Source organism: Rhea pennata, chromosome 3 (genome assembly GCF_028389875.1).
Source record: "Rhea pennata isolate bPtePen1 chromosome 3, bPtePen1.pri, whole genome shotgun sequence".
In the NCBI taxonomy this organism is placed as follows: domain Eukaryota; kingdom Metazoa; phylum Chordata; class Aves; order Rheiformes; family Rheidae; genus Rhea; species Rhea pennata.
Window position 1 is genome coordinate 3,662,035 of NC_084665.1, and position 16,669 is coordinate 3,678,703.

General features: G+C 37.9%; 1 protein-coding gene across 3 annotated transcripts in view; it reads left to right on the top strand.

Annotated features, from left to right (window-relative positions):
* Positions 1–16,669, top strand: part of PPP3R1 (protein phosphatase 3 regulatory subunit B, alpha) — a 41,085-nt gene that overhangs the window by 18,465 nt on the left and 5,951 nt on the right. For 2 of the 3 annotated variants that reach the window (XM_062571404.1, XM_062571405.1), the window contains 2 exons: positions 8,348–8,387; positions 14,903–15,079. In XM_062571404.1, coding sequence (XP_062427388.1) covers positions 8,348–8,387; positions 14,903–15,079 — 217 coding nt within the window. Of the gene's footprint in view, positions 1–6,121; positions 6,147–8,347; positions 8,388–14,902; positions 15,080–16,669 lie in introns of all 3 variants that reach the window. The other variant, XM_062571406.1, reaches the window with a different exon arrangement.

The window sequence follows — 16,669 nt, forward strand, 5'->3', positions numbered from 1 at the left end:
TATCACAATATCTGATTTAACATTTATGATTAGAAAAACCCTCAGGCCTATATGTTAACATTTAAGTAGAAATCTTGTGCTAAAGAATGTCTTAAAAGTGGATGCTGCCATTGGAAGGCTTTAATCCAAAAGATGATGATTACATTTATTATGGTAAGGAATAGTGGTCGAAAGTAAATAGATGTGGGGAGGGCACACAGGACGTTCACTTGTTCTGACAGTGGACTTTGGAATACAGAGTTTTTAAATGATTCAGAAAAATCTGCAGCTGCCTAAGTCAGATGAATTTGCTATGACTTCCTCAATGGTTTTCTGCTGAAAACCAGAAAATATTAGGAGAAAGCTTCTAATTCTGAGAAGCTAATATTTAGGTTATTTGTATTCACACAGTTTATTCTTACTCACACAGTTATTCTTTGTGTGCTTGGAATAGTTATGCACAGCAAGTATTGCTTATGATGATTTAACAACTTCTATTACTTCTACTGTGTAGAAGTGACCAAATCATATTAGATGTCAGTTTCTAATTTCTGGAAGTTAAAGGGGAGAGAAAAGTCTGCACTCTTAATCTGTGCGCTAGTCCTTGTTTTCAGATAACTCTGCTGGGATTTCTTTTACTTTTCAATGAAAAACTCAGAAAGTTACTTACCTTCTCAGAATCAGAAAAACAAATGCTAAGTCCCCTAATTGACTTAACTATGATGTCTTCAATACAAGTTTGCTTTTATAATGTATAAATTTAATATTCCTGTTTAAGTATAGCAGAAGATAATCAGTAATGTTCGTTCTTGATTCACTGATTTTTATACTAGATTCCTACCTAGGCTAAGACACCTTTTCTGTACAGAGTAGCTTGTTCATATTAAAAAACCACAAGCAATCGGATCTAGGCAAATAAGGCAAGTTATATTCATGCTATTTCTGAAATGGGTGGGCAGATGTGTTTTGCTTGCTGCTTTTTTCAGTTGTACTTAATTCCTGTTTATGTTTTGTTTAAAGCCATATTCATTGTGGTGTCTCCAGAACTTTGGACATGCTTTGTTGTCTGTGCTCTTGAGAAACTCTTTAGCTTTAATTCCAGTAAGTCACATATGAAATGTGCAAAGTACAGTATGTAAAATCCCGCACGCTTTTCTGACCATCAATTAATTCAATAATTTCAATATTAACATGATTTAAAGCCTCCTGGGCTTTGTCAGAAATTCATTTTAACAAATATTTAAACCATTGGGGCTGGGACTGTGTAGCATGTTTGGTAACTATTCTATTCTTGCAAAAGTTGTTGTAGCTATGATGGCAAATAACATTTTTTCTTAAGTTAGTCCTCCAATTCACCTGCTCGCTGTGAACGAAGACTTCAGTACCAACCTGTACACGGCAGCCAAAGCTCTGTTAACTTATTGAAATAGTCTTTAAATAAATAAACAAATAAATCTTTTCACCAAGCTGGCAATTCTTCAATGTTAAAGCATTGTGAAAACTGCAATGTATGAGAAATGAGCTCTGTGAAGAAAGAAGTGGAAGAGGTCTCTGCATCAGGTAATTTTCATTAATCGTTAATTTTGATGGTGTGGAAAGGAATAAAAACGGGAAAAGAGAGAAGCATTTTGCATTTTTGCAGAAGAGGAAGGGTTTTTGAGTGGGCTGTTCTTGCAGTTTGAATGCCGGACTCCGCCATCTTAGCTCTTAGCACTCCCATTTTTTAATAATTGTACTAGTGGGTACTGACAAACTGTGTGTGTTTAATTGACAAGTGAAATTGCTTATTTTAATCTTTAGTTAACTCTCAGTTGACATGGCATAGTTAACTGTTTTAATTGCACACTGTAGTTTGTTTCTTGCAATGACAAAGATTACTAATTTAGAAGGTGCAGGTCAAATGCAGGAGGCACAACATGCAGCGTTGAGAAAATCCCATGATGTAGTGCCCACACAAAAATATGAATGCAGAAAAACTAGTAAGGCTTCAGTTCCATGGGAAGCTTTGATACATAGGTATAACAACCCTCTGCAGTACTGGAGCAGTCTGTAAGCCCGACGCCCTTTGTAACAAGGACCCATGTGTCGTATCTTGATTCTTTGCAAGTTGCTGTTGAAATCATAATAAATACCAAACAACTACTGCTACACAGGTACCAAACAAATCTTAAGAGCCCACTCATTGAATTAATGCATTGTCTGGCTTTACAAATAAAACAAAAGCTCTGAAGCAATCTAGCTTTTAAGCTGGTTTCCAGGGTTGATCAGTATTTGTAGTCTCTCATGCATTTGAGGACACAATTTGGGATGAGACCTAAGCTAGCACTGTGGCTTGCTAACATTTTAGACACATTTAAGATGTTTTGATGTCTGGTTTTCAGAATATTGAAGGATATAGATAAGGCAGAGTTACTGAACACCTTCTTTACTTCAGTCTTTAAGGTGGAGGGCAACCCCCAGGAATTCCAGAGCCTGGAGACAAGAGAGAGTCTAGAGAAAGGAATAATTTCCTTTGGTTGAGGAGAACTGGATTAGAGATCTGGGCAAGCTTGACATCCATAAATTCATGGGCCCTGATGGGATGCACCCGCAGATACTGAGGGAGCTGGCAGATATTATTGCTGGTCCACTCTCCATCTTTGAAACCTCATGGAGAACAGGAGAGGTGCCTGAGGACTGGAAGAAAGCCAATGTCACTCCAGTCTTCAAAAAGGGCAAGAAGGAGGACCCAGGAAACTAGAGGCTGGTCAGCCTCACCTCCAGCCCTCGAAAGGGGATGGAACAGCTCATCCCAAATGTCATCTCCAGGCATCTGGAGGAAAAGAAGGTGATTAGGAGCAGTCAGCATGGGTTCACCAAGGGGAAATCCTGCTTAACCAACCTGAGAGCCTTCTGTGATGGGAGTAACTGGCTGAGTAGATGAGGAGGGAGCAGTGGACGTTGTGTCCCTTGACTTCTGCAAGGCTTTTGACACTATCTCCCATAATGTCCTCCTAGAGAAGCTCAGGCAGTGTGCATTAGACGAGTGGACAGTGAGGAGAATTGAGAACTGACAGAAAGGCAGAGCTCATCAGTGGCGTGGAGTCTAGTTGGAGGCCTGTGGCTACTGGCATCCCCCAGGGCTCAGCACTGAGTCCCATCCTGTTCAGCTTCTTCATCAAAGAAAGACCTGGATGAGGGGACGGAGTGCGTCCTCAGCAAGTTTGCGGATGATACCAAGCTGGGAGGAGTGGCTGACACACCTGAGGGCTGTGCTGCCATTCAGAGAGACCTGGGGAGGCTGGAGGGTTGGGCAGAGAGGAACCTCAGGAGGTCCAACAAGGGCAAGTGCAGGGTCCTGCACCTAGGGAGGAATAACTCCATGCACCAGTACAAGCTGGGGGCTGACCTTGTGGAAAGCAGCTCTGCAGAGGAGGACCTGGGAGTGCTGGTGGCTGACAAGTTGACCATGAGGCAGCAATGTGCCCTTGTGGCCAGGAAGGCCAATGGTGTCCTGGGCGGCATTCGGCAGAGTGTTGCCAGTAGGTGGAGGGAGGTGATCCTGCCCCTCTACTCAGCCCTGGGGAGGCCTCCTCTCAAGTACTGTGTCCATTTCTGGGCTCCCCAGTAGGAGAGAGACATGGAGCTCCTGGAGAGAGTCCAGCGTAGGGCTATGAGAATGCTCAGAGGGCTGGAGCACCTGCCCTCTCTGAGGAACGGCTGCGAGAGCTGGGCCTCTTCAGCCTGGGGAAGAGAAGACTGAGGGGGGATCTTATCAGTGTCTATAAGTATCTGAAGGGAGGCTGCCAGGAGGATGAGGCTGGACTCGTTTCAGTGGTGCTCAGCAACTAGACAAGAGGCAACAGGCACTAACTGAGACACAAGAAGGTCTGCCTGAATATGAGGAAACTTCTCTGTGAAGAGTGACGAGCACTGGACCAAGTTGTCCAGAGAGATGGTAGAGTCTCCTTCTCTGGAGATACTCAAAAGTTATTTGGACACAATCCTAGGCAATGTGCTCTAGGTGACCCTGCTTGAGGAGGAAGGTTGGTCTAGATGATCTCTAGAGGTCCCTTACAACCTCAGCCATTCTGTGATGCTGTGATTAAGATCTGCTTTTATAAAAGCAGAAGAGCAGCTGAAGACTGACCCTTGTATTTAAGCTTCTGAGTAACTTACAGAAAGATGCCCACCTTATGGGGAAGTAGCGTACAGTCAAGCAGACTTACGGTACTGTGTTTTTGCTTATATTTGAATACCAGTTTTGTACTCTTGTCTTGTAATGCACAAGCTTTTTATATAATCAAGCTGCAAAGTTTAGATTTTGTGGCTAACTGCAATTTCCCTTTTTTATTCTCTATTCACAGCTCTTAATCTCTTTCATTGAGAGGAAACTTCTGTCAAGATAATTGCCCATAACTAACCTACTTTGGAGAAGAATGTACAAAACTTATTCTCTATGAAATCATTAGTATTTGGAGTAACTGCCAGCAGAAGAAATGAAGAAACATGTTTGTATGGATAATATATAAAAGAAATAAAGATTAAACCATGTTAATAGTTTATCCTTAATTGCTATAAAGCACAACTGTAAAAATGAGAGAAGGAGAAGAATAATGGGGAACATGGTTGCAAATAATGTGCATTTTTGTTCTTAAAGAAATGGACTATATGTTGTATGAAACTCTGAAATATTGTAATAGTATATTTTTATTTATTGCTAGTAAACTGATACTTCTGCAGCACTCAATTTGGTCATCCTTGATTAGACTCTGGGCTGTTTCTTGATTTGTAACTTTTGTCTCAAGTCATGATTTTGTTGCTGATTAACAAGTGAATTGCTTGTAGGTGTCCAACAGCATTGAACAAAATTTCAGGGTTTATCTAAGAGGATAAGGCTATTCAAAAATACCAATACTATTCTAGCTGTTTGATTTAATAGTGTAACTCCAGAGAAGAGAGTTGATCTCCAGCACTGTGGTAGTAATACACAAATGCAGCTGAGGAAACTATTTTATTAGGTGTAGGTGCCCAGTAAACCTGTTGTGGAGTGTTAATGCTGATTGAAGCTGCATTTCTGCAGCAAACCACATGTCACCAGCTTCTGGATGTGCTAATGTGGTACATGGCAGGGCATTCTCACTTCATGCGAGGTATTCTAAATATATCTGGCAGGAAATACTAATATTGTAACAAACTTTAAGCCCGCCCCCTAGAGAGTTTTATCAGAAGGCTGCTATTCTACATACTTACTCTCTCTAAACCTTTTGCATCAGAGGTGAAATGACAGGCTGATAGAAATCTTACAGTTTCTTTTGTTGTTACAAAAGTTATCTCTATCTGTACTGCAGAAAATAAAAATTATCCATCACAGCGGTGATTCTTTGCTTGATGATTGAGGTTTTTAATAGTCTCTATGTGCCTTTTGTTGTACATACGAATTTTTCTTTTAGTATGTCCAATCATATTTTCCATCATTCTTTGAAATACTTACCTAGTCACGGTGTTAAGCTTTAATAATTCTGTACACTAAATTTTTGGAAAAGAAAATATATGCTCTATTTCTTTTCAGTTCCTTCTGAAAAGAGCTCATAGGATCCTTTGTGAAACCTCATAGCTGTACTTGCTTGACTGCTTTTTTCATAAGACATTAATGCGACTTACCTTCCATCTTATCCACTGTGTACCTAGTCTTTAAGAGCAAGAAAATACTTTCTTTAGCACATGTTTCAAGGCTTAAATTGCATTACGAATGGTATGGATACATATTGGTCTTATTTGGGGGCAAATAAGTGACCTTTTTTGCACTACTGTATCAGATATGAAAAATACCTGCCCCCAAGATGAAATGACTAAACCTAGTCTATGAGGATTGAGTCTTAGCCACAGATGGACACCTTTGTGTTTGCCCAGGTGGCAGATGTGCAGACAGGAATCTCACTGTTGGTATGAGCAGCTTGAGCAATTGTTTCTTTAGTAAAAAATGAAGATGAAAAGCTTTTTAAAAACAGTAGATTTTTTTTTGGATTCTTCTGTGAAAATGAACACTCAGCACATCAATAACAGGTAATTACCTTTTTAAACACTAACAAATAGTAAATAATCATGTAATTCTTACATTGTTACTTACTAGAGTCTTTTTTTTTTTTTTTTTTTTTTTTAGATACCAAAGTTCTAGTCCACTGTTGGTAAGTATTCATAAGCTTTCTTGTTAGCAGTACCTGTTTCACAAAAAAGCTAAATTTAAGCTTATTCATTTATTTTTCTCTACTCTCCAAAGATTTTTTTCTAGACTACTTTGCTGTGGGTTAGCATGTGCATCTAGGTGCATCCCTACAAACACTGCAGTTACTCAGTTCATGAATTTAAAAAGTTGTTTCTATTTTTTTTAATTCTTTTCACTTTTCAAGAAGCATTTTATGCTTCTCTGGCTTGTTTGATTTTTTTTTTTTTTCTTTTTTGATGGCTTGTACTAGAAATTATTTGTCGTACCTCCTGATCAGATATATAAGTGCCTAGTGTCTTTATTATGGTTAAGATATTATTGTATGTTTATGTGTGCATGTGCATAAATGCACTGGTTTTAATTCAACTTTCTTCTTTAATTTGCAGCCTCCCAGTCTGGTGTTTTTCTTGCCTCTTCATGGCCTCGTGTCTTAAGAGCAGCCTAGTTGGATCCCCTGGTTCCTGTTTCTTCCTGTTCAGAAATTCTCTGATTCTGTTTTCCCCGTATTTAAAATCCCATACCCTTTTATATTTGTATGCATATACTAAGCTTTTACTACCTGTTTTGGTCTTCATGGTTTTCCTGAGACTTTAGTTGGGTTTCATCCAAGATTTCCCATGTGACACTGTTCCTTTGGATTCCCTGCTGCAATGAAAAAGTTTCTCTTGTTGAATATCTCAGTCATACTTTTTAGATTTTAGGGACCTGACCATCCTTATCTGTTTCTGTTCTCCTTTATCTTGCTATAAATACTTTGTGGTAGAAGTTAAGGATGTAGCTTTTGCTGCTTCACTTTAAAAGCAAGTTCTATTATTTTTTTGTAAAGAAGTGATAGAATTTATGGAGTATCAGGTATAAGGACAGTGAATGTATGTCCTGGAAAAAGAGCAAACAGGCCCCTCCCCCCCCAACAACACATCTCCTTTCAGAGATGTTTAAATTCATGGGATGTTTGCTCTGCCCCTTTCTGTCCTTATTAGGAAATGCAGTCGCATGCTTCTAAGCTAAATGTAGTACTACTTTTTTCTCCTCCATCAAGTAATCCTTTTATTTCTGTACAATTTGTGCAACTTTAAGGTGTCTTTGTGCGGCAGTGCTGAGCTGTGGAATCTCTTAAACTCCATGCCATGCAAGGATTATTATTGAATAGAATGTGTTTTAGACTCATCTTAAGCATGTTCTACTTTCTTGTGTAAAAATAAGCTTTCTCGGATATTTTCTTGAAAAGGTTTGGTTATGTATCTGTAGGTAACTGGTCACTCATTTGCTGACTGACTCCAAGAAAAGATTAAATGTATGTGTATTGTGATTTTTCTCTGGCTCAAAGTAAGGTTATGGGTGGGGAGACATGCAGGTACACTCTTTTATTTTTTGTTATCTCTTGACGTTTAAGGTACTGTGATTGCAGATTTATATATGTGTAAGTTCAAAGTGACTGCACCCTCAAATAGCAAGCAAAATTAAAACTACTACTGTATTATAGTGTATCTAGGGCTTGAAGTTTTAGGCATTAACTTTCCACTCTGCTACAATGTGAGAGCACATTAAGATAGAACTATACAAAAATATCCAAATGTAAAAGCTGCTGCATCTGAATTTCAGGAAGTGTATACAATCTTTTTTTTTTTTTTTAAACTGTCATTCTTCCTGTATGAATCCTGCGAGGGGGTAGGGAGGTGTTAGTGGGAGAATGTGTGATGGAATTTTCTCTTGCTGTTGGAGTAAAGTTTATCATAGTTATTTGTAAGGACTTATCTGAGGTTTTTGTGGAAAAAGGTAAAACAGTTTTTGTGTAAAGTTTTGATATGAATTTAAATACTACTTTAACTGGAAAGTAACATTTGCACTAGTAATAAGTGACTTTTGATGTTTAGGGCATAGGGCCAAAGCTATTAAGCTTTAAGGTCATCTGGACTACTAATATTGGGAATAATAAATGTCTGTTTACTTCAGAAGAGATCTCTGAATAGTTTTATATTACTTTGTATGTTTTGGTAACATAGAACAAATAGAATACTGTAGTCAGTTGTTGGGTTTAAAATACAAACTTTTAAAATTATCATATGACTTGTATTGCCCAAAATCTTTACAGTGCTGAAACTTAAAATAGTTTCTCTAAGTTAACTTGGAAATAATGACAACTTTTTTCTTTTTCTGTTTCAGGGAAATGAGGCAAGCTACCCCTTGGAAATGTGTTCACACTGTAAGTTTTCTTTTTTTGTTACCACAACATGAAATTGTTTGAGAGATTAAACTTCAATGGCATTTAGAAATTGATACGTACAATTTGCTTATGAATTTACTACTTGAAAAATTACACAATTTCAATAGTCTTCTAAAGAAAAGTTAAAATATGAAAAAAATATCTTTGAAGACCATTGGCTCTTGCTGTGAGGTTGTAAAATTAAAATATCCTTATTTAGTAATGAATGATTAAATTTGGTTTTAAAGCATGTGTTTTTTCTTAATTTCATTGAAATCATTCAAATGAAACAAAGTAGTTTGTGTCTTTATAGTGAAGTGTTACAACTGATAGTCTGACTGGTGGAGCTTTTCTGTTGATCCTGATGCTAGTTCCTCAGAGATGTGGAAGAGAATTTGTAGTGCATGCTATTGTAGGAGTCAACTATATTGCTGAAGCTGTTTTGGCACTCGGAGAAATTAGAGGTTGAGAATAGAGAATATATATATATATATATATATGTATGTATGTATATATATATAATTGTGTGTGTATATTTATTTTTATTTTTTTTCTTTGTATGCTATGTATCCTATGTATGCCAGGCATTTAAATGAGAAGCCACTTAAGTTAGTGTATTCACTTCTGGCCACATGAGCATAAAATTCATTGCTGTCTCATGGGCTTAGTTTATTCTGTAAAAATGCCAAAATATTTCCTGCCTGAAGATGCCCAAAGAAAGGATTGTTTTGTAGTGTCCTTCTGCTAAGAGTACGTGTACTTTAACTGCTTTGTACTTTAAGGTTTAAGTACTAAATCATGCGTCTACATGTATGTATGGCCAGCTTGATCAAAACTTGCATTCTTTGGTCATTCAGATCTTTTTTTCAACAGGACAGTAAGTTCTTCAAGATAAAGATTATCTTATGACTAGCATGTGAAAGCAGTCTAGAACACCAGCTTGTGACATGTAGTCATGGAGGATTCTTTCTAAATATATTTTTCAGAGGAATTAAAGCACAAATAATTTGAAAGTCCTCTCTACCTAAGGGGGCAGATTTAGCTCAGTTGGTTAGAGCAGGGTGCTGCTAATGCCAAGGTCATGGGTTCAGTCGCCATATGGGGCTATGCTGACGGTTGGACTAGATGATCTCCAGAGGTCCCTTCCCAACCTTACCAGTCTATGATTTCTGTGCGTAATTATGTAAAAATTTGTATGAATTAAAATTTGAGTCATCAGCTTGCAGATTTTCCTGTGCATGTGAGGAGTAACTTAGCTACTTCACTGAAGCATTGCGTTGCTGGGGGTTACGCTCTAGATAGATATTGTTAAATATGCATGTGAGTGAAACTTTCAAATTTAAAGAAAGCTTTAGAGCTCTTTCTGAATGTCGTATATGTTCTTAGCTTACTGCTGCATTGGTCAGTTTTTGGTTAGAGGCAAATTGCCCTCTGAAGATGGTTCGTACTAGCTGTATCTCTACTTGAGCTGTTTAACTCTTCTACTTGCTCAGAATAACAGCATGTTCTTCTTTCAAACTTCTGATTCTGGGAAAACTCAAAGCTATGTTTACTTGTAGCTGCTGCACAGCCTAATTTTATTGCTGAGCTTGTTTGTCCCCTCTTGCAAAGGAAGAGAGGACTTCCATGTTGTATTCTGTGGTTGAACTGTGTTTTTGAGATATAATTGTGTGAATCTAAGGGTTTTCATGATTAAAGCTTTTTTGTTCTAGTAGACCTTCTCATAGGAGGAGAGAGTGGGCTGCTTTTCTCAGCAGCAAAACTTTATATACACTAGGGGAAAATGTGGTTATCACCTCTTCTTGATTGTCCTGAGGAAAAAGGATTACCTTGTGCTTAAAGATGGTTCATGCTTGAAAAAAATAAAAGATACAAATTTTGGTACAGAAATGTATACAGTAGCACATTTGAGAATAAATCGTTTAAGTAAATATTCACTTCATTCTTCAAATGTTGACTGATAGGGCAAAACTTTTTTCAGGGTACAACCTGACACACATTTTATAGATCATTAGATGAGGTTTTTGAATGGTTGGACTTCTGGGACACTTGGTTGGTTAGCGCTAGTGTATCTAGGCTGTTGGCACTTTGGCATTGGGTCATAACCTCTGTCTGCCACTGCAGTCGCTGTTGTTGTCGTGCCTTGCTTCTGTAAGAAGAATTTTGTCTTAAAGTTGGCAGTCATGAAAAGCAAATTTGGGATATTAGGCAGAAGCTGCACACTGTTAATTAGTCAATAATATTCTTTTTACTGTACCTTCACTTGAGAATATTGTTTTTTTTTTTTCAGTGGGTTGCATTCCTGAATACAGAATGCTTTTGTCTGGCAGCTGTGCTATGTTGGAGAAATTACTGAAAATCTAGTACTGTTTTGCACTGTGAATGTCTGATGTCAGTCAAGCTGCAACCTGTAAGAAATTTTTTTCCATCGCAAAAAGCTGAGAAGTAAAGTAATTGTTTTATAGCGTACTTTGATTTTTAGGGTAAGGAGACTAGTATCTCTTTTCTAACTTAAGAAATTGTAATTGACACATCAGAAGTCATGGAAAGGATTAGGCCAGCTGTGTGTAAGCATATACAAGACAAGTGGTTGAGTGTGTTCTCAAGGGCATCATCTTTTTGAAATTTGATCTTGGAGACTGAAATGGCTTTCTTGGTTGCTTAATCTGAAACATTATATTAGTGAATCAGATGAGACTGTAGATAGAGACGAGAGCTTTCGTTGAAGGTCTCTCTTATTTTGAGTTCTCTGCAGTCTAAGCTTAGGGAAAACATTTTCCTCCCTCTCTCCCCTAACCCCCTCTTTCCTCCCCTCCCCCCTTTTAACCTGGGTAAGTTTAAAGTGAATTTTGGAGCACATTTTACCTATAGAAAGGTTTTTTCTAATCCCTTAACAATATTTCTGTTTATACTGATAGCAGATTTGAGATATACCTGTGAACTAGGCTTTTTGCAAACTTGCTTTCTGGTCTTTTTTTGGTCAGTTGCATCTTTGAGCCGGTATTAAGTGTCTGAAAAGCCAAGATTTTAAATACATGTTTAAACTTTAAACATCTAGATAAACACTTAGAGCTCAGCACTTCTGAGCTCTTTCAGCAGAGAGGTGCTGAATGTACAGTATTTCAAAGACTTGTACACTGTACAGATGCCTCCGTAAGTGTTGCGTACTCTGCAGCAATGGATATGTAGCATTTCTGAATAAGTAAGCAGTTATCTCATTAAAATCTCACCAAATCTACCAGATTTTGAAGAGATCTGGATTTTTAAGGCATTCTTTCTTAGTTGTGGCTTTCACATTAATAGCTAACCAACTATGCAGTTACACCTTTACTTTGGGGGGGATATTAATTTTCTAAAATTGTTTCACCTTTGAACATACTAAAATTTAGAAAATGGTTTCAATGAAGCCTTGAGTTGTTACTGTCGTGAAGAGCATCTAAGCATCTTAGCATCAGTTATCATGTGAGTAACAGCTGGAAACAAAAACACATTTTTAAAACAGTATGGATCATCTGCTCTCTATTGTACTGTACTGGGGAACTGTGTGGAGCATTCTCTAATATATGTGAACTGAACATATGTCATCCTCTAGCTTGAGGATGAAACTAATGTACTAAAACGGAGCTATCAAAGTGTTTCTTAAAGATACCTTTCAGGTATGCTGTTTCACAATAATATGTAGCTCTTGCATTTTAACCTGACATGCTGCATTTTTAGATGTATGTAAATGAGTTTATAATACCAAGCAGGTATTTTGACTCTAGAATTTTAATGCAGCAGTTGCTTGGCTGGAAGGGGAAGCTCTTGAAAATATTGCTTTCTCTCTCTCTCCCCCCCCTCTCTCTCTCTCTCCCCCCCCTCTCTCTCTCTCTCCCCCCCCCTCTCCCTCTCCCTTTCTTTTTTTTTTTTTTTTTTTTTACATTATTGGCACTGCTAAAAAGAACTGCTGTGTTAGTTACAAGGCAAACAAAATTCAGAATGGAAAAAGAGAAAAAAGCAAATCATTGTGTGCTTCAAAACACTGAATCACCTGAAACTTACACATGGCTACCACCAAAACCTTTCCAAGATAATCAGTTAACTGCTGTTATTTCCAGCCAGTTACTTTCTTTTGCAACCTCAGGCATCAGTGCTTAGTTAATGGTATAGTTTTTGGAACACATAGGGACTGTAGAGCCTCACTTCAGCGGGTGAGCGAAGCACAGAAAAGGCTGAGATTGAGGTTGCAAGAATGCTCACTGCAGCCAGGGCTCGAGGAGCTCGGAGCTCTGATGAGTCACAGGCAAACTCTGCTTCTAATAAGGGAAACAGAGTTTGACCTCCTTGTTCTGCTCAGTGATGTTATCATCCAGTTCATACTTCTGTGGACTTGGACCTCCTTGGATTTCCCAGTGCTGATCTCTGTCCTAGTCTCCTGAGTTTGTCTTGTAAAATTCTGTCTACTACTGCCACCCTCAGTCCTTCTGGCTTAGATACCTTTACTGTGTCTGAATTATCCTGCAACTTGCATTCCAATGTAGCTTCAGGGCTTATACGTGGGGCCTGTAAGGAGACTTTAGAGAACAAGAAAAAAGAATTATTTTGTTCAGCTTTTAAATTATATATACACACACCTACATACTCATTTCACATTTAAAACGTTTATATATATAGTGTGGCAGCCATGCTTAAGGTAAGATTTTTGTGCTTTTTCAGATGCTTATACTGTGAGGATTGCATAGTTCGAGGGTTAAACTTGTGTCACTGATTTTCATGGTGGATCAGCACTTGCAGTACTTCTTAAGAAAAAAAGAAATCTGAATTTTCTTTGTCTTTGTTTGAAGTCTGGAGTAGAGCCCAGTAGTAAAAATGAGATTCCTGCATTAACAGGTTGCCAAGCTGCTGCTTTGTGTTAAACTGTTCTGGCTCCTGGAACTTTCTAGCGGTGGGACGATGCAGAAGGGTAGATGCAACTTAGCAGTTTGAAGAATGGCTGTTTGTGGGGCAGGAGGAAATGAAAACCAAGGAGTTTCCCTGAGTCAAGAGTTGGTGAATACCTTTGGTACACTGATGTGAGGAAGCATTTTACGCTGTTGAACCTCATAAGCAACTATTGTGTTGCTGGACTTCACACTCTCCTGTTAGCTCTGAAGCACTGCAGTTGTGCATCTGTCTGGGTTTGTGGCTAATTGATTTGTAGACACATATCAGGAAATTTAAGTGGAAGTTTGTTATTGCTTTGGTAGAGGATCAGATCTCAATCTACTACCATCTCCAAGTGTAAAGCTTTGCATGTTGGCTGGATCTTACGTGTTGGGAAGACTAAGTGCTGTTTGGTTTTTATGCTGCACTTTATCATCTTAAGGTTTGTAAGATGTGTGTGAAAATAGATCAAGTGGTGCATACGTGCACCGTAGAAGTAAAGCAATTGGAGCAAGCAGATGAATGGAGCTGTGAAATTCTGCAGAAAATGCTCATGTTGGGTTAGGAAGGAAATTTGCTTGGAAAGTTTGAAAGCTTCACATTCTGTAAGCTGTTTACTGGGGTTTGCTATTTACTGGATGCTTTGTAGTGCTTCCAAAGAACCTCAGTTCCTCTTTCATACCCAAATGTGGTAATTTGTAAACCGACTTTGATCTTTTAAATGAAACTGCACTTGGGAAACTTCCAGGCTATTGCGGAGAGGATTTTTCAGGCTCTTCAGCATGGACAGAGTTAGAGGCTCTATTCCTGGCAACATCAGAAGTGTAAAGTAAGGTGCTAGTCATGTGTTAGAATTGAGATTTGCTTTAAATTTGAAGAGAACAGATGAAGCGATATTGCTGCAGAAAGAACCTGAACCCATTTAACTTCTGTCCACCTGCTTTTTTGTCCCAGCAATTTATGTTTATGTACTCGGATTTAGTTTGAGATGGAGGAAAATTTTGCTTTAGCTCTATCTGGATGGTGATTTTGAGTAGGTGAGTGAGAACTTGTCATACTGATACAGTCCCACTGCTTGCTTTGGCAAGTATGCCTGGTTTCCTGTGTGTTTGGTATGGTGAAGAAGCGCTACTTTTGTATAACCAGTTATTAATAGAATTCTTTCTGGCATTTTGTTATTTTACTGTAAACTTAATACTATTTCCTTGCAAGAGAAACTCTGTCTCTTTTTTGTTCATACCTGGTATTTGTAAGAGCTGTGTTATTAAGAACTAGCTAAGCATCATCAATCCTTTAAAATGTGGTGTCAGCAGACAGTATTCAGTGAGTCACAAGGCTAACTGTATTATGGCTGGTGCAGGGAGGAAAAAAGGTGAGTCTTAAAACAAAAAGGCTAGTGTATGTTTTCAGTTTGTTGCCATTTATAACCCTTTCATGAAAAGTATACTAACTGTGGTAATGTAGGAGAAATACTAGTATGGAAGTAATGTAGGAGAAATACTCATATGAAGGTAATGGGGAAATGTGTTTTGTTTAACTAGCAGGGTGTTTATTGAAGTTTTCTGAGAACTTTTAATTTTATTTATTTATTTATTTATTTTACCCCTTTTCAGTTGATGCTGATGAGATTAAACGGCTAGGAAAGAGATTTAAAAAGCTCGATTTGGACAACTCTGGCTCTTTGAGTGTGGAAGAGTTCATGTCTTTACCTGAGCTGCAGCAGAATCCATTAGTACAGCGAGTAATAGATATATTTGACACCGATGGAAATGGAGAGGTGGACTTCAAAGGTAAGGTGCTGTGCTTTCTGATAGTATCATTTTATCAGAATACCTAGTGCCTTGAAATTTAACTTTTGCTGCAATTGAGAAAGGAACTGTAAAGAAAACTTATTAATAAAAATAAAGTGTTAATGCCAAAGAAACTGAGTGCCAGTAAAATTATTCCTTTCAGCAAGTTTCTCATGCAGTAGGGCAACACGCTGTTGCATAAAATACTTAAAAGTGCAAAATGTTCAGTGTTATACTTTCCAGGTCACATTGATTTATGACCATCCATTAAGTATCTCTTGAAGTATTCAAATACAGACTTTTAATTGTGGTGCTATCTGGAATATACGCTTGGACTAAAAGACTATGAAAAAGTGGGGTAAATCGTAAGTTATGTCTTTAAGTTGCGCTTGTCCAAATGTTGTTATGAGATGCCTGTCTGTTGAAGTATTTTGAAAATTGTTTTATAAATTGTGAAGGTGATGCAAATTTTGTGTTGCCACCTCTTTTACAGGAGTCCCTGTTTGGTTGTGGCCTTCTTTGTTTTGTTTTCAAATGGTTTTAGGTAGATACTTCAGGCTAAAAGAGAAATTTTTGATTTGAGTCTGAAGTTTAATAAGGAATATTTGAAATATATTCCTCCAAAAAGGACCATTTGGTCAAGTATCTCAATTATTAGTCTATTAAAACAGTGTCTGACCCTTAAAAGTGACAGTTTCTGTAATTTCTGTTCAAGCTAATGTAGATATCTCTTATTGATCACAACTAGAAAAGATGGTTCCAGTTTTTTAGTTTTTTTTTTTTTTTTTTTTTATAGCAGAAAGGTTTTTAAAGTTAACTTACATTTGTGCATTAACTTTTTAAATAAAGTGCTAATGAGCATACAAGAGCTACTGATGCCAAAGTTTTGGGGGTTTTTAGTATTTTTACAAAACTCCTCGTAAACTTGCAAACAGGGAAAAATATAGTGCAATTAGAATATTTTCAAGACTTTTTCTTGGTATTGATTTCTGAAGTTCTATGCTGTTCACAGTCCACTGGCAGAAAAATGCAGTGGGGGAAGGTGCTACATCGTATATGATATTGAGCTATAACTAACCTAATTGCAAAGAGATGTTCTTGGGCGGGAACGGGAAGCCCTCAGAATGAGTTTTGTGTCAGGAAGTGATGTTGCTGCAGTAAGTGACAGTGGGCTTTAATGTGCCGCCAAGTCTGGTTCACTTAGATTTTTGATCCTCATCTCAGAGGGAAGGTTAGAGGAAAAGAAAAACTACTAGTGTGAGGAAACTTGCATCGTTTTGGTGGAACACCTACATTTTTGAGATTAGTATCTCAAGCGTTGTGGCGAAAAAATGAAATTATAGGCAGACATTTTATTGATTAAATCATATAGGAGTTGCTGACAATTTCACAAAGCTTACTGCAAATGTAGTGGCTGTTCCTATCGCTATGTTGTTTCTGTTTATTTTCCATACCATAGTTCGGCTTGCAGTTTTGCACTGTTATCACTTTCATTATTGAAAGCTCCAGAAACTCTTGTAATGTGTGTGTGGATGAGATCCCATCTGCATGTTTTACCTTTTGGCAGGTCTGCTGTAGGGTTGGTTCCTT